Genomic DNA, 18,646 nt, shown 5'->3' with positions numbered 1-18,646 from the left:
GTTCTTTTAAAAATGTTACTTTAATTTTTTCTTTTTGTTACTTTAATCTTTGACGTGACAGTATCGACTTTCACATTTCACACTTCAATGTGAGCATCAAACACAAAGTGTAGTCGAAAGTGAAGCCAAACACAAAATAACATTGCCACAACAATAAAATTCAGTAGAAAGTGAAGCAAAGCATTTGCTTATGTCAAATTGCAATGTTTAATCCGGAGAATCGAGATTATACCGTAACAACATGTTTTAGTAGTAATTGTCTAAAGCTCTCTGCATAAGTTACCCCTTCAGCTACAGGACAGCCACAGACTCATCATATAATTCATGACCGATGAGCTTAAAACTAAAGGAAAACATAAGCTCTAAAAGATGGCAACGACCAAGATTACCAAACTATCTATAAGAGAAAAGGCAATGCCCTCTACCACAGGATCGAGTCGGTGTGATCCGACTTAGGCCCTTCGCTTCCCTTGAGTGCGGGAACTTTCATCTTTAAAGTCTGTTGATTCTTTCATCCTTGCAGAGTGCTGGCTGCGTGAGGGCCCTCCCCCATCTCTTGCATCCAGCATCACCCTCCCTTTTGACTCAGTAGAGGGAAGTGCCCATCCTTTCTGACCTGCCTGCCTGTTCTGTCCACTGCTGTTAGCTCCTGAGACAAAAATTGCAGCAAAATATATGATTCGAGGTTATAGGATGTAAAAAAGCATTGCCTCAACGTTATTCAGGCCGTCACACCAACTATATATCTGTAAAATGAAAAACTGAGATAATCAAAAAAACTGAATGAACAAAATTGCCTTTTTTTCCTTATTAAGTGAAGCAAAATTACAAGGGAAAGACATTGTAGTAAGACATATATTACCTATGGTATCATGGCCAATAAAACTCCCAGACCAGCCAGGCAAATGCTTTTGGGCTTTTCCATTCCAAGATTCTTCAAAACCAGTAAGCTCATCTGCAAAATTCACAAATTCAGAACATTTTCCTTTAATCTGCCATTGGACCAGTTAATCTACTTCTATCAACAAATATACCACATCACTTTGTTGTATACAACACTAACTTGCCTTCACTCAAATTATGCAAGGTTTGCATTGTATCCACCCTACCATCTGAATTCAGCTTTCTCATGACACAATGACCCTACAAAAATGTTCTAATCATAATCCAAGGTACAAAAGACCCAAAATTTAGATTGTTCAGAGAAACAAAAGGATGTTGCAAGATACCTTGTCGTGAAGTCCCCTAGAAACCCGGTGGCTTGCTTGACCTGAGGCTGTGTCAGCTTGTTTGCTTTCTTCAAAGGTAATCTATTCCGGAAGAGAAAAATGTAAGACTCAGAAAAGGGTTTACAAACGAACATTCTTTAAACTTCAGAAAAACTTACTCCATCACTTCCAGTCCTCCTTGTTTTGGATGAAGTATAGTAAGCTCCATTAGCACCACCATAAGTGACAGTAGAGCTTTGAAATGTGAAGCTATGAGTTTGAGGCTGTTGCTGTTGTCTATGATATGAACTATTGTAAGCATTCATGGACTGCAAATGCCGGTTCCTTCTTACAGATTGTTCCGCTTCATCATCTGGAACCTCAACATAAGGTTCGGCTTCCGACCGACCATGCTTCCTTGGATTTCCTTTCATTCCACCATCTGCTTCCTCCTTCTCATCATCAGAGTTTAGTTCTTCAATAATTGGACCCCTTGGTCTCTTCGGCTCGGGAGCCTGATGCTCAATAAACCCAGTTGGATGCATATCCATAAAAGGACTTCGGCCGGGGCCAAATAAGCTTGACTCGAACATGCCTCCGAAAGGGCGAGTGAAAAAAGGGTCATCGAATGGGTCCCTTCCACCAAAGAAGTTGGAGAGTAAACTTCTTGGACCACCAAAGCCCCCAAAGCCACCAAAGGGGTCACCACCAAAATTAAAGAAAGGATCTCTTCCACCTCTGCCTCCTTGCATTTTCTGGAACCCTCTAAACTCTGGAAAAGGAAAAATAAATATGAATTTCAAAGAAAGAACACAAGCTTTCAAATTACTGAGATAACATAACATAAATCATGCAAACGATAACCAAATAGTGCAACACAAGCAATTCAGTCCAAATTATTGAACTTCACATATATTTAAAGAAAATACCCAAAAAAATCCACCGCGACTGTATAACATTTCAGTAGAAAAAATCAATCTATACCCTAAAACCTAAATGTTGGAGGATCATCTCGAATGACTTTATAAAGGAACAATTCTGTACCAAACAACCGCAAAAAATAAGAAGTAATCAATGAACGGATCGAAACACACCCAATTGAAGCCTGAAAATGGAGAACGACTGAGAGAACCTTGGATATATAGAGGAAATTAAATCAAATTTGGGACGATTGAAACCCTAATTGCTTCGGTTTTGATGGAAATGAAAGTTTGGGGGTATTTTCAGGTGTCTATTTTATGGGATGATGAGACCGCCTAATTTGTAACACAGAGATTCTGCCACGTGTGGGGGTCTTCCGTATAAAGCCAAAGTTTTACATTTAATCCTTGAACTTAAATATTTTTAATTTTACCTCAAATTTGATAAATTTTTTCAATTTGGTCCCTTTGAGCCATATTAATGTGGAAAAGTTTCCCAAATCGATCCTTGAATTTAGATTTCATCATACATTTTGAGTATTTAATAACATGCATGTCTAGGGATCAAGTTGAGAAAAACTTTCAAATTTAGACATTAAAAAGAATAAAAAAGTTCCCCGTTGTGGCTTCCTTGCCAAAAATCAAATGCCCCTGCTCGGGTCGAGAATGCTGCCGTCTTCAATCTAGATCCGATGCCGTTTCGATCATGTAGGGCCACCGGTCAGATAAATAAGCCGATTCGACTCGGACTTTTAATCATTCATCTGAACTAGTAAGCTGAAGCTTCGTAAATTAGATGAATTTGAGATGTTCAGAATACACTGGTTTTTCTAAATCACAATCCATAAGTTGGTAAGAAAGGCCAATTCTCTCACTAAACATTACAATCAACATATTCTACACTCAAATGACTAACTAATGGTGAAAGTAAACGGGGTAAAAACCCGAGCCGGACATGAACATGCCGGTACTTGTGAGAAGTCGATAAGCTTACACATAAAACAACAACAATGGCAACAACTACGGTGAGAACGATATCCGACGGTGCTTTCGATATCAAACCTTGGAATGTTTAGATTAGGCTCCATGCACTGATGCATTTACGTCGGTGGGCTTGTTCTTTGAATCGGTCGGTGACCAAGTATCAGTGCGGAAGGATGAGGATATGTTTAATTTGGGGTCGGCACTGGAAATGGGAATAATAGACATTGGCGTTGCGGCTGATATGGTCATCGACAGTGGCTTCTGTTTCTTCAGATTCTGTTCGTGCTGGTTCCCGGCCAGAAAACTTCCCACTACAACCTGGTTCGGAGCAACAGAAAGTAAAAATTTAGAAGTTGCCTTCAACAGGGTTGTGGTAATTGTTCGGTTAAAGCAAAGTTACGAAAATCTGGAAGAGATAGAAAAGAGAAGAACTGGCAAACCGATGCCGAACCTGCACAGGGCCAGCTGCTACTAGGAGACCAGCGACTCCACCACCTACTACACGTCCATCCGGACTTGCTAATGAAACACTCATCCCACCGGATCTGCTTCTTGTTGCCCCGCTTTCATTGGGCATGAACGAACCAGACAAGGACAATATCTCAAAACGACCCTGCAAGAAATTTGAGAAGAGATCTGATGTTTGCCAGTGAAGGATAAGATAACAAGTGTTGATTAAGTGAAATTTCAGAAACACGAGAAGTTCGTCATTCATTCTTTGAGGTGTTAAGATTAAAACATAAAACAAATTTGACATCACGAGAGACGAGCTTTAGAAGCGAATGAGCACATTCATAGAATGAATATTCATGCTAGGACAGATATAGTTCAAAGGTGTCTAGAATTAAAGGGAAAGAGTGTATTACCTCATATGTCAATGTACCCCCAGAAGAATCGGGTTGTCGAAGAGTGACACTCGAGATGACCCCATTTGCAGAGAGGATACATATAGCTCGAGGCCCTTGTTGGGAGAATGATATAATCTTCATCGTGACGTCCTAAAATACCAAACAGACATCAGAATGGAACCAGCAACACTCTCAAACCATATTTTCCAGCAAGAAAATATGGAGCTTTTGCATGCATAACGAATACAACATCATGCAAGCTCGATGCTATCTTTTACAACATACCTCACCAGCATTAACATTGATGATATGCGGCGTGAAATTAGCCCCGACGGAGCATGCAACCCATTCACCTACAATGAGAAAAAAGTTGTAAAAAAAATTCAGCAACCGATTGCTAGAGATCTTACCACACAGAGAATAGCAGAATGTATACGAAATTTTCCAAGAAACTATAACGAGCTACTCATCCGTAAATTCTAATCAGAGCATAATATATAGCTCAAATCCAGCGAGACAACAATGATCATCCGGGAAAATTAATGAAAATTATCATGCTATAGTTCGATATACTTGAAAACAATGTACTACGACGCCTAGGAGTAGCTTCGTTCGTTAATGTAAACCGCATGGCACTCGATCTATTCGACTTAAAACTGAAGTCACTGGAGGACAAACTATAAAGTATCACACAGTTATTCCAAGAAACGAACAACAAGAACTAATATTCACACGTATGTCTATGTCGAATAGGGATATTTCAAGAAAATCGAAGAGTCAACTATAAAAATCTACTTCCTTCTCCTGCATCTGATGGGATGATCAAAATCACTTGGGAGACTCGAACAAATGGTGTTCGAAGCAGGGGACCTTACACGATATATTCTCCCCCTAAACGATTGCCAAGTGGCGACGGACGGACACTCGATATCGATAAGATTCCTCGGATGGGACACTAGATTCTTGAGTAAAGTCGTGAATTAAATCTGAAAAAGTTCAATAGAAAGATCACCTAAAATAAACACCGACGTATTCGATTCTAATGAGTGGATCATATATCAAGAAAACCTAACCCCGCACACACACTTATCGAAGGGATCTCTCGACCCCACTTCGACCCTTCTACGCCTACACGCACCAAAGACGCACTTTAAAAACAGCACAAAACGAATGGGTTTCTCACCTAAATTCTCCGGCTCGTTCCTAGGCTTCGAAAACGACGTCGGAGACTTCACTTTCCCTCTCTTCCCGGCTGAGAAGTCGATGACCGAAGGCGGCGGCGCAGCTGTCGATATAGGCTTAGGAGAGAGCGCCTTAGTGATTGAACCGTCCAGACCGTATTTTCTAGGCCTTCCCCTCTTCTTCTTCTCCGGCATCCCCGCCACCAAAACCGGCGGAGGCACTCCTGGTTGCGCCGCCTGCTGCTGCGGTGGGGCGGATCCCGGAGCCGGGTTCGGATTTTGGGTCGAGTTTTCGGTCCTCGGAGCTATGTGGTAAGCCGATGGAGCATCGGATCCTACCACTGTAACTCCAGCAGTAGCAGCAGCAGCAGCAGCAGCAGTTGTTTCGAATTCTTTTGGCTCCATAGTCAAAACTTCAAGCTCTAATTTCCAGAAATATTATCTATTTCCCCCTCAAAATTTTATCAAAATCTCATTTGGATTGTAAGCTCAACCAGCTAAAACAAGGTTCAAATTTTCCCAGGAAAAAATCAACAAAATTAAACTAAAAACATTACACCTTCAAAGTTCAAAACCAGGCAAAGATTTTTCAAAAAAAAAATATTATTTTGGAAGATAAAGAAAATTTCAAGGAAAAAAAAGTTTTTTTCTTTTAATTTTCAGAAAATGATAAGAGATTTGTTGAGTTTTTGATAAATTAGCATTCCTAACTTTCTTCTTAAATCTGTCTGAATTTAAGATTATTAAAATAATGAAAAAGGAAATTTTTTGATAAAATATTATTTATTTGTAATAATAATTATTTTATTAATTAAGATATTGATATTTGTCCGTAGTTGGAATCTAGCAAATTAAAAAATTAAAAGAAAATATGAAAGTGGGTAGTTTTATTTATTTATTTATTTATTTATTAGAATTGATTTTTTTAAGCGACAATGAATAGTGGGTGTATATTATTATATAATTATATTGAAAATCATACTTATTAATTAATTAATTTGTTTATTGAGTGAATGCCAAGTAATATTAGGTTGCAAAAGTTCGAAGAAATTATTTATAAAAAATAATATTGGGTGCGTTAAAGCAATAAACACCGTGATATTTTAAGGGGTGTTTAAAGTAGGGTTAATTTATAGGAATAATGTCCATCGATACTTAAAATAAATTTATTTTATTAAAAGAGCACCATATATATAGTTTTTCAAAGGCGTAAGGGTTATCTTTGTTGTTGTTGTAGATTAATTTATTATTTTTGTCTTTATCGTATTTTTTTATTAATTTATTTTTTTAAAGTTGTTTAATTGTAACATTATATATTATATCACTGACTTAAAATCTTAAATTATAAATATCATGTTAGGGTTTAAGGTTTATGTTTTAAAGGTTGTGGGATTATGGTTTAAGGTTTATAATTTAGGATTTTAAGTTAGGGGTATAATATAAAATGATTCAATTGAGTAATTTCAAGGGCTAAATTGATGTGAAATTCGATAGGAGTAAAAGTGATAAATCGAATACACTACCTATAAAATTACCCTTTTATTGTTTTTCAAAAGACGTGTTTAGTATGGTGTATTTTTTATATATTTAATAAAATATTTGACGGTAATATTATCTCAGACCAAAATAAAAAAATAAAAAAATATTGAGTAAAAATAAAATAAAACAATTTTTTTACAAATTTCATTGGAAAGGAAATATCACATAAAGTATTATCACCACAATATTGCCTTAAAAGCAACGTATTTCTTTATTTTACTAATAAAGCAGAAAAAGCTTGAAATTTGGAAAAGAAAAATATTTTCTAATTTTAATTATTAATCATTTGATACTGAACGTTTAAATATATTTGCATATGCGGTGTTTAAATTCGAACTCTCGAGAAAAAATAAAAACATTTTAACCATTAAAATCGAGTGGTTAGATTAGAGATATATTATGAAAATAAAATTTAAGGAAACGGTGTTAGATCTATTTATAAGATTATGGTGTTTATACTGTTTTTATTAAAATTAAATATAAATATCGATCATTATCAATTATTTTCTCAATTTTTTAATTTAATCACTGAATTATTTTTATTTCAATCGTTTTGACTTATTTTATTGATACTTTTCTATAATCTGACGTGTTTTATTAATATTTTACCATCTAGAATTATAATAAAAAGAAAATAACATTAAATCGTAACTCTTAAACCCAAATTATAAACCTCAAAATCATATCACAATCCCTGGATTGTAACTCCCGCCCACTGGTGGCTCATCACGGTCTCACCCTCAAATCGCAACGTCAACTGACCTAAAATCACAACCCCATCACATCCTCACCCTTAACCATTTCTTTTTCCCTTGTGAAGTTGTCTTACCACCAAAAGATTTACTAAAGACCTTGATAGTGTCTCTAAAAATGTTAGAGCAAATTTAGTATAGGAATATATCGTCTTTAACCTCAGATCACCTGTTGATCAACCCAACACACACTCCCACGCTTCACGCTACTGTAAGAACTCTCCCTTACTCCTGCAAAATTTTCTAGGGAGGTTTACGATAGTTTGGGTTCAGTATGTGTTACGGCTTGAGGATCACAGGAGTTTGAAGAAGAGAATTACTAGAGTTTGAAGAATTTGACTTATGACTTGAGTGAGAATGTGATCGATGAGAATGAAGGTTAAGGTTTGATGTTTATCACTAGAAGATTAAGGATTGATGTTTAAGTTTGAGATTAGGGTTTTTTTATTTTATTTTAACTCTTATGTAGAATTAAATACTAATAAAGTATGTCATGTTAAATGAAAATACTAATAGAATTATCTATGTCATCATAGAGGGACTAAAACGAGAATAGTTTGAAAGCCAAGTGATTAACGTAAAAATATTTACATTATAGTAACCAAAATAAAGGTGATAAAATAGATGAATGGCAAATAGTGTAATTTATCCTTTTATAAAATCACCAGTCGTCTTAAAAAGAGTAAACTACACTCATAACTATTTAACTATGGACACATTTTATTTTTATCACCGATCTTTTAATTTTTATAATTAGATCATTTAACTATTTAAATGATCTTAATCAAATAATTTATTGTTAACGTTTGATGGAGAATTGATGTGACTCTTAATTTTTTTATAATTTTATATTTGATCCTTATTATATATGTATTTTATTAATTTAAATATAATTTTTATTAATATTCAAATTAAATCCAACCCACCTTTTGCAATAAAGAGAGTGTTAACATTATTTTATTTTCAAAAATATTATAAAATGTTTATTAAAAATTGAAGTAATTATAATTTAATCAACACTGTTAATTTTATATTGTAACCATGGATGGACCACAATCCAACCAACTAGTGGAATGATGGAAAATTCAAAAATTTCTCCCGAATAACATTTTATATAAATATTATATATGTTATCTAGTTAAATATTTTTTATTAATATTTTAATTAAACTCAACCTATCTCTTTGATAATGGAAGATGAGAGAAATTATTATTTAATAACCATAATTCTTTATATTGTCATTATGGGTGCACAACAATCCAAGAGGACACATGAGAATCATTTTTTTATAAAATAAAAGTTACTATATGTTTGTAGATATTATCTATGTTCTCTAATTCAATTTCCATATATGGATTAACTTGGTAAAAGAGTAATTTTTGCCCTGTAGTAAACTCAATTTATCACTTTCGTCCCTATCGTATTTTTGCATTAATTTAGCCCTCGAAATTATCCAATTGCACTATTCTATACCATACTCCCAACTTAAAACACTAAACCAAAACCCAAAACACTTTAAACCCTAAACTCAAAACTCTAACTTAAGAATTATAATTTAGGGTTTTAAGTTAGGGTGAAGTATAGAATGATGCAATTAAACAACTTTAAGGACTAAATTGATACGAAAATATGATAAGGACAAAAATTATAAATTGAAGAGAAAATAACCTCAGTGACCAAAAATGCCTTATAATATACGATTTTAACCAACTTTTTTTGGATTTGCCAAAATGACCAACTAAATCGCAATACGATCGATAATTCGCAACGCGATCTCCGGTATCGCAAATCAGTTTCCAGATTCGCAACGCGAACTTCGACTATCGCATTGCGATTTACATATTCGCATTGCGATAGTCCAAGTTCGCGTTGCGATTTATTCCAAGTTCGTTGCAATAGTCGAAGTTCGCGTTGCGATTTATTCCAAATTCGTTGTGATTTATTCCAAGTTCGCGTTGCGATTTATTCCAAATTCGTTGCGATAGTCCAAAATCGCAACGACGGTGTTGCATTTGTTACTTAAGAATTTTCTTTAAAAAGATAGTATTCGCGCGGACGTGTCGAAGACACGTATTACCACGACCACGACCACGACCACGACCACGACCACGACCACGACCCGACCCGACCCGTCCCGAGACGAGACAGACGGCGGCGGCGCGCGAGAGTCCCCCTTGTTCTCTATCACTCAACAAGGAAGTGAGAAAGCCAAGTCTTAAATACCATTCCCAATAGTGTTTCCAATACTATGTGGGATTGAGCATTACCAACACTTGTTCCCAATACTATGTGGGATTGAGCCTTAAATAGTGATATTATTTTTGAATGTTTTGCTTAAAATTGCAATAATCGCGATTGATTGTAGATTGACTTTTAATTATGACATATTTAATCGTATAATACTAATGCAATTGGTTGTTGATTCAGTTGTTTTAAGGTGCATGATTGTTAATTGTTTCCTGAATAATCACATTGTATTGGAAACAAGTGTTGGTAATGCTCAATCCCACATAGTATTGGAAACACTATTGGGAATAATATTTAAGGCTTGGTTTTCCCACTTCCTTGTTGAGTGATAGAGAACAAGGGGGACTCTCGCGCGCCGCCGCCGCCGTTCGTCTCGTCTCGGGTCGTGGTCGTGGTCGTGGTAATGGTAATGGTAATACGTGTTTTCGACACGTCCTCGCGAATACTATCTTTTTAGAGAAAATTCTTAAGAAACAAATGCAATACCACCAGTCGTTGCGATTTTGGACTATCGCAACGAATTTGGAATAAATCGCAACGCGAACTTCGACTATCGCAACGAATTTGGAAAATCGCAATGCGATAGTCGACTATCGCAATGCGAACTTCGACTATCGCAATGCGAATATGTAAATCGCAATGCGAATATGTAAATCGCATTGCGATAGTCCAAGTTCGCATTGCGATAGTTGACTATCGCATTGCGATTTACATATTTGCATTGCGATAGTCCAAGTTCGCATTGCGATAGCCCAAGTTCGCATTGCGATATTCGAAGTTCGCGTTGCGAATCTGGAAACTGATTTGCGATACCGGAGATCGCGTTGCGAATTATCGATCGCATTACGATTTAGTTGGTCATTTTGGCAAATCCAAAAAAAGTTGGTTAAAATCGTATATTATAAGACATTTTTAGTTAATGAAGTTATTTTCTCTAAATTAAATATACTACAAAGACACAAATAACCCCTAAACAACAAATAACCCCTAAACAAATTAACTTTACCATGCCTCTTTTAATTATGGATGAAAAAAAAATCATATTTAACAAATTTCAAATTAATCACTTTTAAAGAAATTTAAATTTTGAGTTGAATCTGATCGTATTTAAATTTAGAGATAAAATAAAACACGAACACCTTCGAAAATCAAATTTATTATTATATTATTGAATTAAATTCCAATAGATTGTTTTTGATAGTTTTTTTATTTATTTTTATTAATTTAGAGTGATTATAAAATAATATTTGTTCTAAAGTTTTTATATATTTATTTTATTTTTAAATTTTATAAATTCTTAACTTTTTAACATAAGATATCGTGTCTATTCGATCGTGGACTAATGTAAATATATAAAAATATAATACCTGTATTGTGAAATGGAAGTAATCGTCAATAAACATAATTAACTTCGTATTGTAATCATGAATGTACCACGATATAAAGAATTAGAGTGAGGTTGGAAATTTAATATTTTAAATAAAAATCATATTTTAATTAGTAATATCTGTATAATCTAATTTAAAATAACCCTTTTAATTGATATTCGGTCACTTTGATAAAGGATGATGGGAGAGAAAATAATAATAATAATAATAATAATAATAATAATAATATTTTCCCCAAAATATTATAAAATGTTTATTGGAAAATGGAAGTAACTATTATTTAATAAACCTAATTACTTTTATATTGTAATCACGGATGGACCGCAAACATTGACCCATTAAAAATGCAATTAGTTTCAGATATAAAATATTATAATCAAAACTGAAAAATATCAAGATGATAATTATATCAATTAGGGTAAAGCAAACAGATGGTCCCCGACTATAATGTATTAATTTATTAAGTCATTTGACTATTAAAAGTTATAAAATGATCATCTGATTATAGAGTGTTGTTTTATCGAGTCCCTTGACTATTAAAAGTTACAAAATATTCACCCGACTATCCAAACTCGCCATTTTCTGTTAAAAATTTGACAGTGTTCTAAGCTGAAAGTTAACATATTGATAGTGATATGATAAAAATTTGATCTCATAATCTCAAATGACAACCATATCTCAGTCATCATGTTAACGTCTAGCTTAGACAACCGTAATTTTTTAATGAATAAAGATGAGTTTGAAATATAATGAACAGTTGGGTGACTATTTTATAATTTTTAATAGTCAAAGATCTTAATAAAATAATACTTTATAGTCGGTGACCATTTGTATACTTTATCCTATTAATTATCAATTAAGTAAATAAGTTTTTATAATATTAATTCAAATCAATTAATGAATTAAATATAAATAATTATATTAACGAAATATTGCTATTAAACATTTGATTTAAGATAAGAACAAAAGAAGCCATATTAATTAATTAATTTTTTAATGTTATTGATGAGCTCGATGAAAATTAAGTCATTAACCCCATAACTTTTTTTCTTTATTTTAATTATTAATAACGACAAATATTAATATAATTACTACTAGAGCACAGTTGTGGAATTCACAATCATATTTAATTAATTTAATTTTTTGTCGGTAAAAGGCATTATTTATTTATTTAGGTTTTTCTAACTCATTGGATGAGGAAAATAAGAATCTTTTCATTAAAAAAACACTTGGGGCTCATGCTGAGAGATAATAATACTGTATTTTATGTATTTGTTATTAATTATTTATTGTTTTATTTGATTAAGATTTTTTTATATTAATTTTTTTAGTCAGAAAAGGTTAATTGCCGGCATTCCAATAAATTTAAGTTGAGAGAACATGGTTCTCTGATTTCACACACACACACACACATATATATATATATATATATATATATATATATATATATATCATAAGATATGTTTACACTATATAAATTTAATAAATTTTTACATTGATTTGAAGTTATTAAATTTAAATAAATAAGTAAATGACTTAGATTTATATAAAATTTATTACTCATACATAAAATATCTTTTAACTCACAATAAAATAATATATTCTTTTATCCCAAATCTAAAAATCCCAAATCCTAAAACCCTAAATATCAATCCCTAAATCCAAAATTCTAAACTTTAAACTCAAACTCTAAATCATATTGTCTAAACCCTATACCCTAAATTCTAAATGTTAAACTCTAATTCCTAAACTCTAACAATAATAAAAATAGTATATTGTTTTACTGTGAGTTAAATTATTTTTGTTTATGGTTATAAATTTTAATTAAAGCTAAACCATGTATTTATTTATACATGCATTGCATTTTATCTTTATTTAAATTTTTTTTGATCGCGGGAGGTCTTCCATGGAAGCTGCTCTCAACCTGGCGTTGGGGGCAGCCTACTACACTACCTCCTCCTTACCCCATAACATATGAGAATAGGGTTTTGTTGTTGTTGTTGTTGTTGTTGTAGTGTAAAACTTATTAGTTTTACATAATGTAAATGGATCCTAACCTTATATATATATATATATTGAGTGAGAGAAGATAATTTACGATGATTTATTTTTTTCTATTTAGACAGAGAATTCTAAAAACAATAGTCGATAATTTAATACAAAATAATATTCGATAACAATTTTTATATTCTAAATTTGTCTTTTTCTGTTAAAAATTGACAATTGTATCAGTCAAACGTTAACATATAGTCAATTTTATAATTTGTGTACTATACACTTCTTTTTTATTAGTTTAAGAGAAAACTAATTGACCAAGTTGCTTATTTTTTGTTTTCTTATTTTCTCTCAGATCATATATTCTAAACCTAATTGGATCACTCCCTTCCTATGAAGCACGAGGACGACAAAGGAGCCATATTTCAAGTACCTGATATGTTTCGGGTACGGAGATGTGCCACGATGGTAGGGTACGATTGATCGAATTCGGGACGGTCGAAGTTTATATGGGGATGTCCCGGGATAATTACCACTGTCAAGAATTGCTTGGCCGGAGAAGAAGAAACCACTAGCCAAAGACGGAGGAGAAGCTATTAGGACCCTCGTTTGGATTCAAACAAAAAACATAATGGGAATGGTGAGACGGGAAGTGGGAACAATAAGAGAAAGTCCCGATGGGCAGATGATGAGCCTAAGCCGGTGATTCAACTCCCCTATTTTCGAAAAGGAAGAAAAAAAACAAAGAAGAAGAAGCGGTCGCATGGTGGAGAAAGTAATACTTATAGAATTTTTGGTATAATTGCCAGTTGATCCCTGATCTTTCTAGGCATTTCGAATTTGGAAATATTTTTTTAGTATTTTTAAATTGGACACTAAAATTAATTTAGGGGTTTGGGAAAAAATCTCAATGTTAGGATTTTAATTATAATTAAATTAGTTGTGTTACACCAATTTTTCTATGAAGTATTGACTTTATTTATGATTTTTTTATATCTATTTATAATTTAATTTTTTATATGTCGTACCCTTGCCGTCTACGTACCCTATAATTTTAGAAATTATCTTTTTTCATCCCGTCCCCGTATCCATATCCGTATCCGTATCCGTATCCGTATCCGTATCCATATTCGTGCAACATAGCTCCCTTCATTCCCCTAAATTCTTCGTGTCTCACTGATTCAATGACTTCGGGGTATGCTAGGCTGCCGGTTTCATCCATCACGTAAGAAACGTTCATTGCCACACCGGCCTGTTGCGGTCGATATTTCGGCCCTTGTCACGTTGAGGCCGTTTCATCTGAACATCTGGGTCTCGCCCGTTAATAAACCTTGCCGATCCGATGTGCATCACTCCAGCCTCATGCCCTGAAATCACATGAACTAATGAATCAGAGTTCGGAATGCCATTATGGAGAGATCACTGTTATTCTATTAGGTGAATGCTTTCCGGTTCTTCGACTTTGAGAATCAAAGGGGAAGTATGTTTGATAAACGGTGGTGATCTATCCACGTCAGTAATACATGATCTCCTTCATTCTTTATGTACTAATTCTAAGGGGGGGAAACCCATCGGTGGTGGCATTTAGAGTTCAGACGTAGTCGTGTAGGCAAGCTTTGTGAAATTATTTAGTTAAATTTAAATTATCTTTATAATAAACAATTGTTTTTAATTGTTGGATTACACGTTTCCAACATTCAAGTGATGTCCCATGACCTGCTGTCTATACCACAACAGTCCCCCAACCTACATCTTGGGACACTGTCTGCAAATCAGGTGCAGCGTCGTCATAAAACACGTTCTCCGGTTTAGCTCCACCCTGTCGTCCACCGGTTCCAACGTCCAAGTCTCTTCCGCCCTGAAGAAGAAGAAAAACACATGGAAAGGGAGCCCGAGGAGTTCACAATCCTAAATGCAATTCGACCCTAGTGGCTAATCACACAGCAACAACACATTGTTTTGTCGATGGATTCATGCTCTTGTTGCCCAAATGTTTATAGGAATATTACACCTTTGATTTTCAGGCAATAGTTAGATTTTTGTTATAATTTGTTCTTTCCAAATCCTTAACCTACGAAGCCGGCTTAACGCAATTGGAGGCATAAACAAGTGTTGTTTAGCTTGGTGGATGTGGGGAAGAATCTGCAATTATGATAAACAGTTAAACTTTACTTCAGGGACTAAAACTTAACTTATCCCTCTCCTTATAACACAGTGCCTCTCTTAACTCAGATTATGTTGCATCAAAATGCTGATAGATTTGAAGCCAACAAGCATAACAAGTAAATAGCGTTACATTTATGTGGCTAAAATAAAAATCAAGTCACCATGGGCTGATTTAACGGATTGATTCGAGTGATAAACAACTTAATATCACTTAAATAAATTTTTAGTTCGAATCCTTATGTATGCAAAAAAAATCCCCAGTGAGAGATTCACCCACTAAAATTATGTGGCCAAGTATGCGACACATATTGATCCGAATTAGTAAAGTAAAAATTTTGAGAACCGGAAAGGCAACCCAAAAAAATCGAGTCGGAAACGTTCAAAGCGAATTCAATAGTAAACACATTCATAATTCACTTGATCCATTTTGATAATGGAATCAACTAAAGCAGAGCAACAATACAGTCGCAATCATTCCCAACCCCGATATAACACTAGCAATAACATTAAAACAGCCCACACCTTTCCACTGGCCCTAAACCTAGTGGAAACCTCGGGAAGACAGTAGGCAAGACAGAGAAGGTAAATTCATTCAACGACACGACTTGCGCAAACTTGCCTCTACTCCTTTCAGAACCGTTTCACCTTATCGGCTTTCACGACGGGATTTGCCTTGGCAATGGCATCTCGTCCGGCACCCTTGAAATCAAAGGAGCACTCGTGTTTTTCCGGGTAACGATGCTCGCCACAGAAGGTACTCCCACATCTGCACTTAAACCCAGTCAATCCAACCTTCTTTCTGCAGATAAAGCACCTGTTTGCCAGTTTTGGCTCAGCCGGTTGACCAGCAGCAACAATAACAGTCGTTTGTTGCTCAACTGCTGTCGAGGAGGAGGCCACATGAGATGGCTCCTCGACACGCTTAAATGCCTCCGCAACTACTTCGTCCAGCTTTGCTTCGACACCGAGAGATTTCTCCATGACAACTTTGGCCTTTGCAGCTTGCTCCTCCCCAGCCCGGAGGTTTCTATAACACTTGGAGCATAGGTTCATATTCGATGCTGTGCCAAAAAAACCACAGCCGTTGGCACAAAGCTTCGGCTCAGATGGCGGGAAGCTGGTTCCTTCATTCTGTTCAGAACCCATGGTATCTTTTCTTTTCTCTCCTTCTGTGCACGTTTGCTTCGGTTTCCTAAAGTCAAAGACGAGAAAAACAGGACAAGAGCTTACTTCTTATTGATTCTCACAAAGATTTAGAAAGAGCCAAAGTTAAATTACTCCAGCGAGCTTCAGCTGGCCATCAATACAAACACAGTCATTATTTTCCTATTTTTCCTGATAGCTTAATTAGCTCAAACCTCGAGCTCGAGAAGGAGCCAAACAGAAACGTTTACTATTAAGTTTAAACCAGTTTTAAAGTAAATAAATAGAAAGATTTGTAATTTCGTCTATCAAACGCTAATTTAAACGAAACCCCCATCGATAATCTGAGATATCCCGAACAAAAATCTAGACAAAATTTCAATCGATCTCCTAAATCAACACGTAAAAAAGCCTTTAATATCAGCAGTCCACTGGCAATTACGAGTCAATTAATGATTAAAAATGGAGAAAACCCTAAAAATCCTTCAATCGACGAACATGAAACGTAGAAAAGAACCAAAAAATTTTGAATCCCTGAACAAAACCCGTAAAACACACCTCGTTAATTCGATAATCGGAGATTATTCGCTTCTCGTTGTAATATTGTTTAGGTCGGCGTCGTACGATGAGAAAGACAATTCAGGAAATTCGAAGACGATGATCAGCTTTATTATTTAAGAGTCATAAATATGATCGAAGAAAGAATTAAGGGATTTGAAAAATTATTTATATAGAAAGACTGAAAAATAATATTTTTTATGGGTGGAAGCCAGGAAAGCAAAACCAAACTCGAAAACTAAAAAGTAAAAGCCGAACCCAACCGGGGTCCTCTGGTTTGGTTTTTTTTGAGTGCATAGTTAATGGACGTAAAATTTTATGTTATAGAGTAAACTTGACTTATAAAATTTTAAAGTGACGAACTGAAGTTATAAAATTATAGGAGGTGAGAATAAATTTTTAATATAAAATATATAAAAAAATTTAAAATATATAGTAATTTTAAATTTTTAAAAGGGACAACCGCTTCCATTAATCCCGTCTAAGTCTATCCCTGAAGGTGCGGATCGGTCTATCTTGAAGTGTCATCTTCAACCTGTGAAGAAACGCTTTTAGGTGTATCCTAGGTTTCACATTTTTTTGATTCAACGATCTTGTAATGTTGTTGCCAATGCCTTCGTCAAATAGGCTTATATCTCTATGTCTTCTTTGTTTCGTTTCGAGATTATCTGTAGAGATGGCAGAATAACTCGAATTCGACGAGGAAATTTAAAACCTGACTAAGTTCGGTTCGGATTTGCATAAAATCGGGTCAGGTATTGAAGATTTTTTTGGAGATATTTTCGGGGTCGGGGCAAGGTATCCCCGCCCCAATTATATATATAATATTTTATATATTTTATATTAATTATATATATAATATTTTATATATTTTATATTAATTATATATAATATTTTATATTTTTATATTAATTATATAATACAAACCCTAAATCCTAAATATTTAAATCCTAAATCATAAACCCTAACTTTTATAATTATGTATGTGTTTAATTATGTATGTGTTTTATTTTGGAGTTTAGGCAATTATTTATAATTAGGTTCGAATTTGTGATTGTAGTTTGAATTGTAAATAATGTAGATTAATTTTCCATTTTTTGTGATTGTTTATTCTTTTTTTTTTTAATGAAAAATACGGTTTTTCTCGAGATCGGGTCGGGTTCGGGTAGAATATTTCGGGTTGGGGACGGGGGAAAACAAAATTCCCGACAGAACGCCCCAATAAAAAACCCGACAGAGATCAAGACGGGGACAGAGACGAAGATTCATTTCGAGGACGAGAATGGGGGAGCAAAATCCGTCCCGAACCCGGCCCGTTGCCATTCCTGATTATCTCTTCGAAGACTACAAACGATGTGCGATTTATATGATTTATATAGTTGGGCATTCTTTTACATTCAACCCTTTCAGTTGACTAGGAGATATTTTTAACGAGGATTGTTTTCCCTAAAAAAAACAATGTAATTCTTGAATTTTTATGTGTATAATGAGATTTTTAAGCTCAGAAAATAATTAATATCATCAACGAAAATTATAATATTAATTATCATAATATTAATATAATGATCTACAGTGTTTATATCATAATTTTTATGTGATAGTAAAATATGATCTTAGGAATTAAAATATAATTTATCATAAAAATTGATAGAATTTTAGAATGATTTAATTTTAAAATTATTTTTATAAATTATGAAGTGCAATAAATTTTAAATAT

General features: G+C 34.1%; 3 protein-coding genes and 1 long non-coding RNA gene across 6 annotated transcripts; 1 reads left to right on the top strand and 3 right to left on the bottom strand.

Moving 5' to 3' along the window:
- Positions 1-159: 159 nt before the first annotated feature.
- On the bottom strand, positions 160-2,417 carry LOC120132728. 2 transcript variants are annotated; one of them, XM_039149422.1, is made up of 6 exons: positions 2,341-2,417; positions 1,388-1,980; positions 1,230-1,310; positions 1,068-1,143; positions 863-955; positions 160-649 (listed from the first exon to the last, which is right to left on the bottom strand). In XM_039149422.1, exons 2-6 carry the CDS (start codon positions 1,958-1,960, stop codon positions 453-455), a joined length of 1,020 nt encoding a protein of 339 aa, XP_039005353.1. In that variant the 5' UTR covers positions 1,961-1,980; positions 2,341-2,417; the 3' UTR covers positions 160-452. The 2 variants fall into 2 exon arrangements, with proteins under 2 accessions (XP_039005353.1, XP_039005354.1); XM_039149423.1 differs by having other exon boundaries at positions 2,303-2,386.
- LOC120132733 lies at positions 1,319-17,167 on the top strand. Its single transcript, XR_005517023.1, has 3 exons — positions 1,319-1,330; positions 12,399-12,407; positions 17,082-17,167. It is a non-coding gene; the product is annotated as an uncharacterized LOC120132733 (long non-coding RNA).
- Positions 2,937-5,575, bottom strand: LOC120132730 (AT-hook motif nuclear-localized protein 1-like). Its single transcript, XM_039149424.1, has 5 exons — positions 5,144-5,575; positions 4,246-4,313; positions 3,979-4,110; positions 3,564-3,725; positions 2,937-3,430 (listed from the first exon to the last, which is right to left on the bottom strand). The coding sequence occupies exons 1-5, from the start codon at positions 5,544-5,546 to the stop codon at positions 3,206-3,208; spliced, it is 990 nt and encodes a 329-aa protein (XP_039005355.1). The 5' UTR covers positions 5,547-5,575; the 3' UTR covers positions 2,937-3,205.
- LOC120132732 (zinc finger A20 and AN1 domain-containing stress-associated protein 7-like) lies at positions 15,607-17,059 on the bottom strand. Of its 2 annotated transcripts, none has more exons than XM_039149428.1 (2): positions 16,930-17,059; positions 15,607-16,420 (listed from the first exon to the last, which is right to left on the bottom strand). In XM_039149428.1, the coding sequence occupies exon 2, from the start codon at positions 16,372-16,374 to the stop codon at positions 15,859-15,861; it is 516 nt and encodes a 171-aa protein (XP_039005359.1). In that variant the 5' UTR covers positions 16,375-16,420; positions 16,930-17,059; the 3' UTR covers positions 15,607-15,858. The 2 variants fall into 2 exon arrangements, with proteins under 2 accessions (XP_039005359.1, XP_039005357.1); XM_039149426.1 differs by having other exon boundaries at positions 15,607-16,422; positions 16,933-17,051.
- Positions 17,168-18,646: the final 1,479 nt, after the last annotated feature.

The sequence above is a fragment of the Hibiscus syriacus genome, unplaced genomic scaffold (genome assembly GCF_006381635.1).
Source record: "Hibiscus syriacus cultivar Baekdansim isolate YM2019G1 unplaced genomic scaffold, ASM638163v2 tig00110569_pilon, whole genome shotgun sequence".
Lineage (NCBI taxonomy): Eukaryota > Viridiplantae > Streptophyta > Magnoliopsida > Malvales > Malvaceae > Hibiscus > Hibiscus syriacus.
This window is presented reverse-complemented; position numbering and strand designations above follow the sequence as displayed.

Coding starts and splice junctions, on each gene's coding strand:
- LOC120132728 (XM_039149422.1), bottom strand. CDS start 1,960: ATGCAAGGAGGCAGAGGTGGAAGAGATCCTTTCTTTAATTTTGGTGGT. Junction 956..1,067: donor CTTGCATAATTTGAGTGAAG/GCAAGTTAGTGT, acceptor TGAATTTTGCAG/ATGAGCTTACTGGTTTTGAA. Junction 650..862: donor TATTGGCCATGATACCATAG/GTAATATATGTC, acceptor TTTTTGTCTCAG/GAGCTAACAGCAGTGGACAG.
- LOC120132730 (XM_039149424.1), bottom strand. CDS start 5,546: ATGGAGCCAAAAGAATTCGAAACAACTGCTGCTGCTGCTGCTGCTGCT. Junction 4,314..5,143: donor GAACGAGCCGGAGAATTTAG/GTGAGAAACCCA, acceptor TTCTCATTGTAG/GTGAATGGGTTGCATGCTCC. Junction 3,431..3,563: donor TAGCAGCTGGCCCTGTGCAG/GTTCGGCATCGG, acceptor GCTCCGAACCAG/GTTGTAGTGGGAAGTTTTCT.
- LOC120132732 (XM_039149428.1), bottom strand. CDS start 16,374: ATGGGTTCTGAACAGAATGAAGGAACCAGCTTCCCGCCATCTGAGCCG.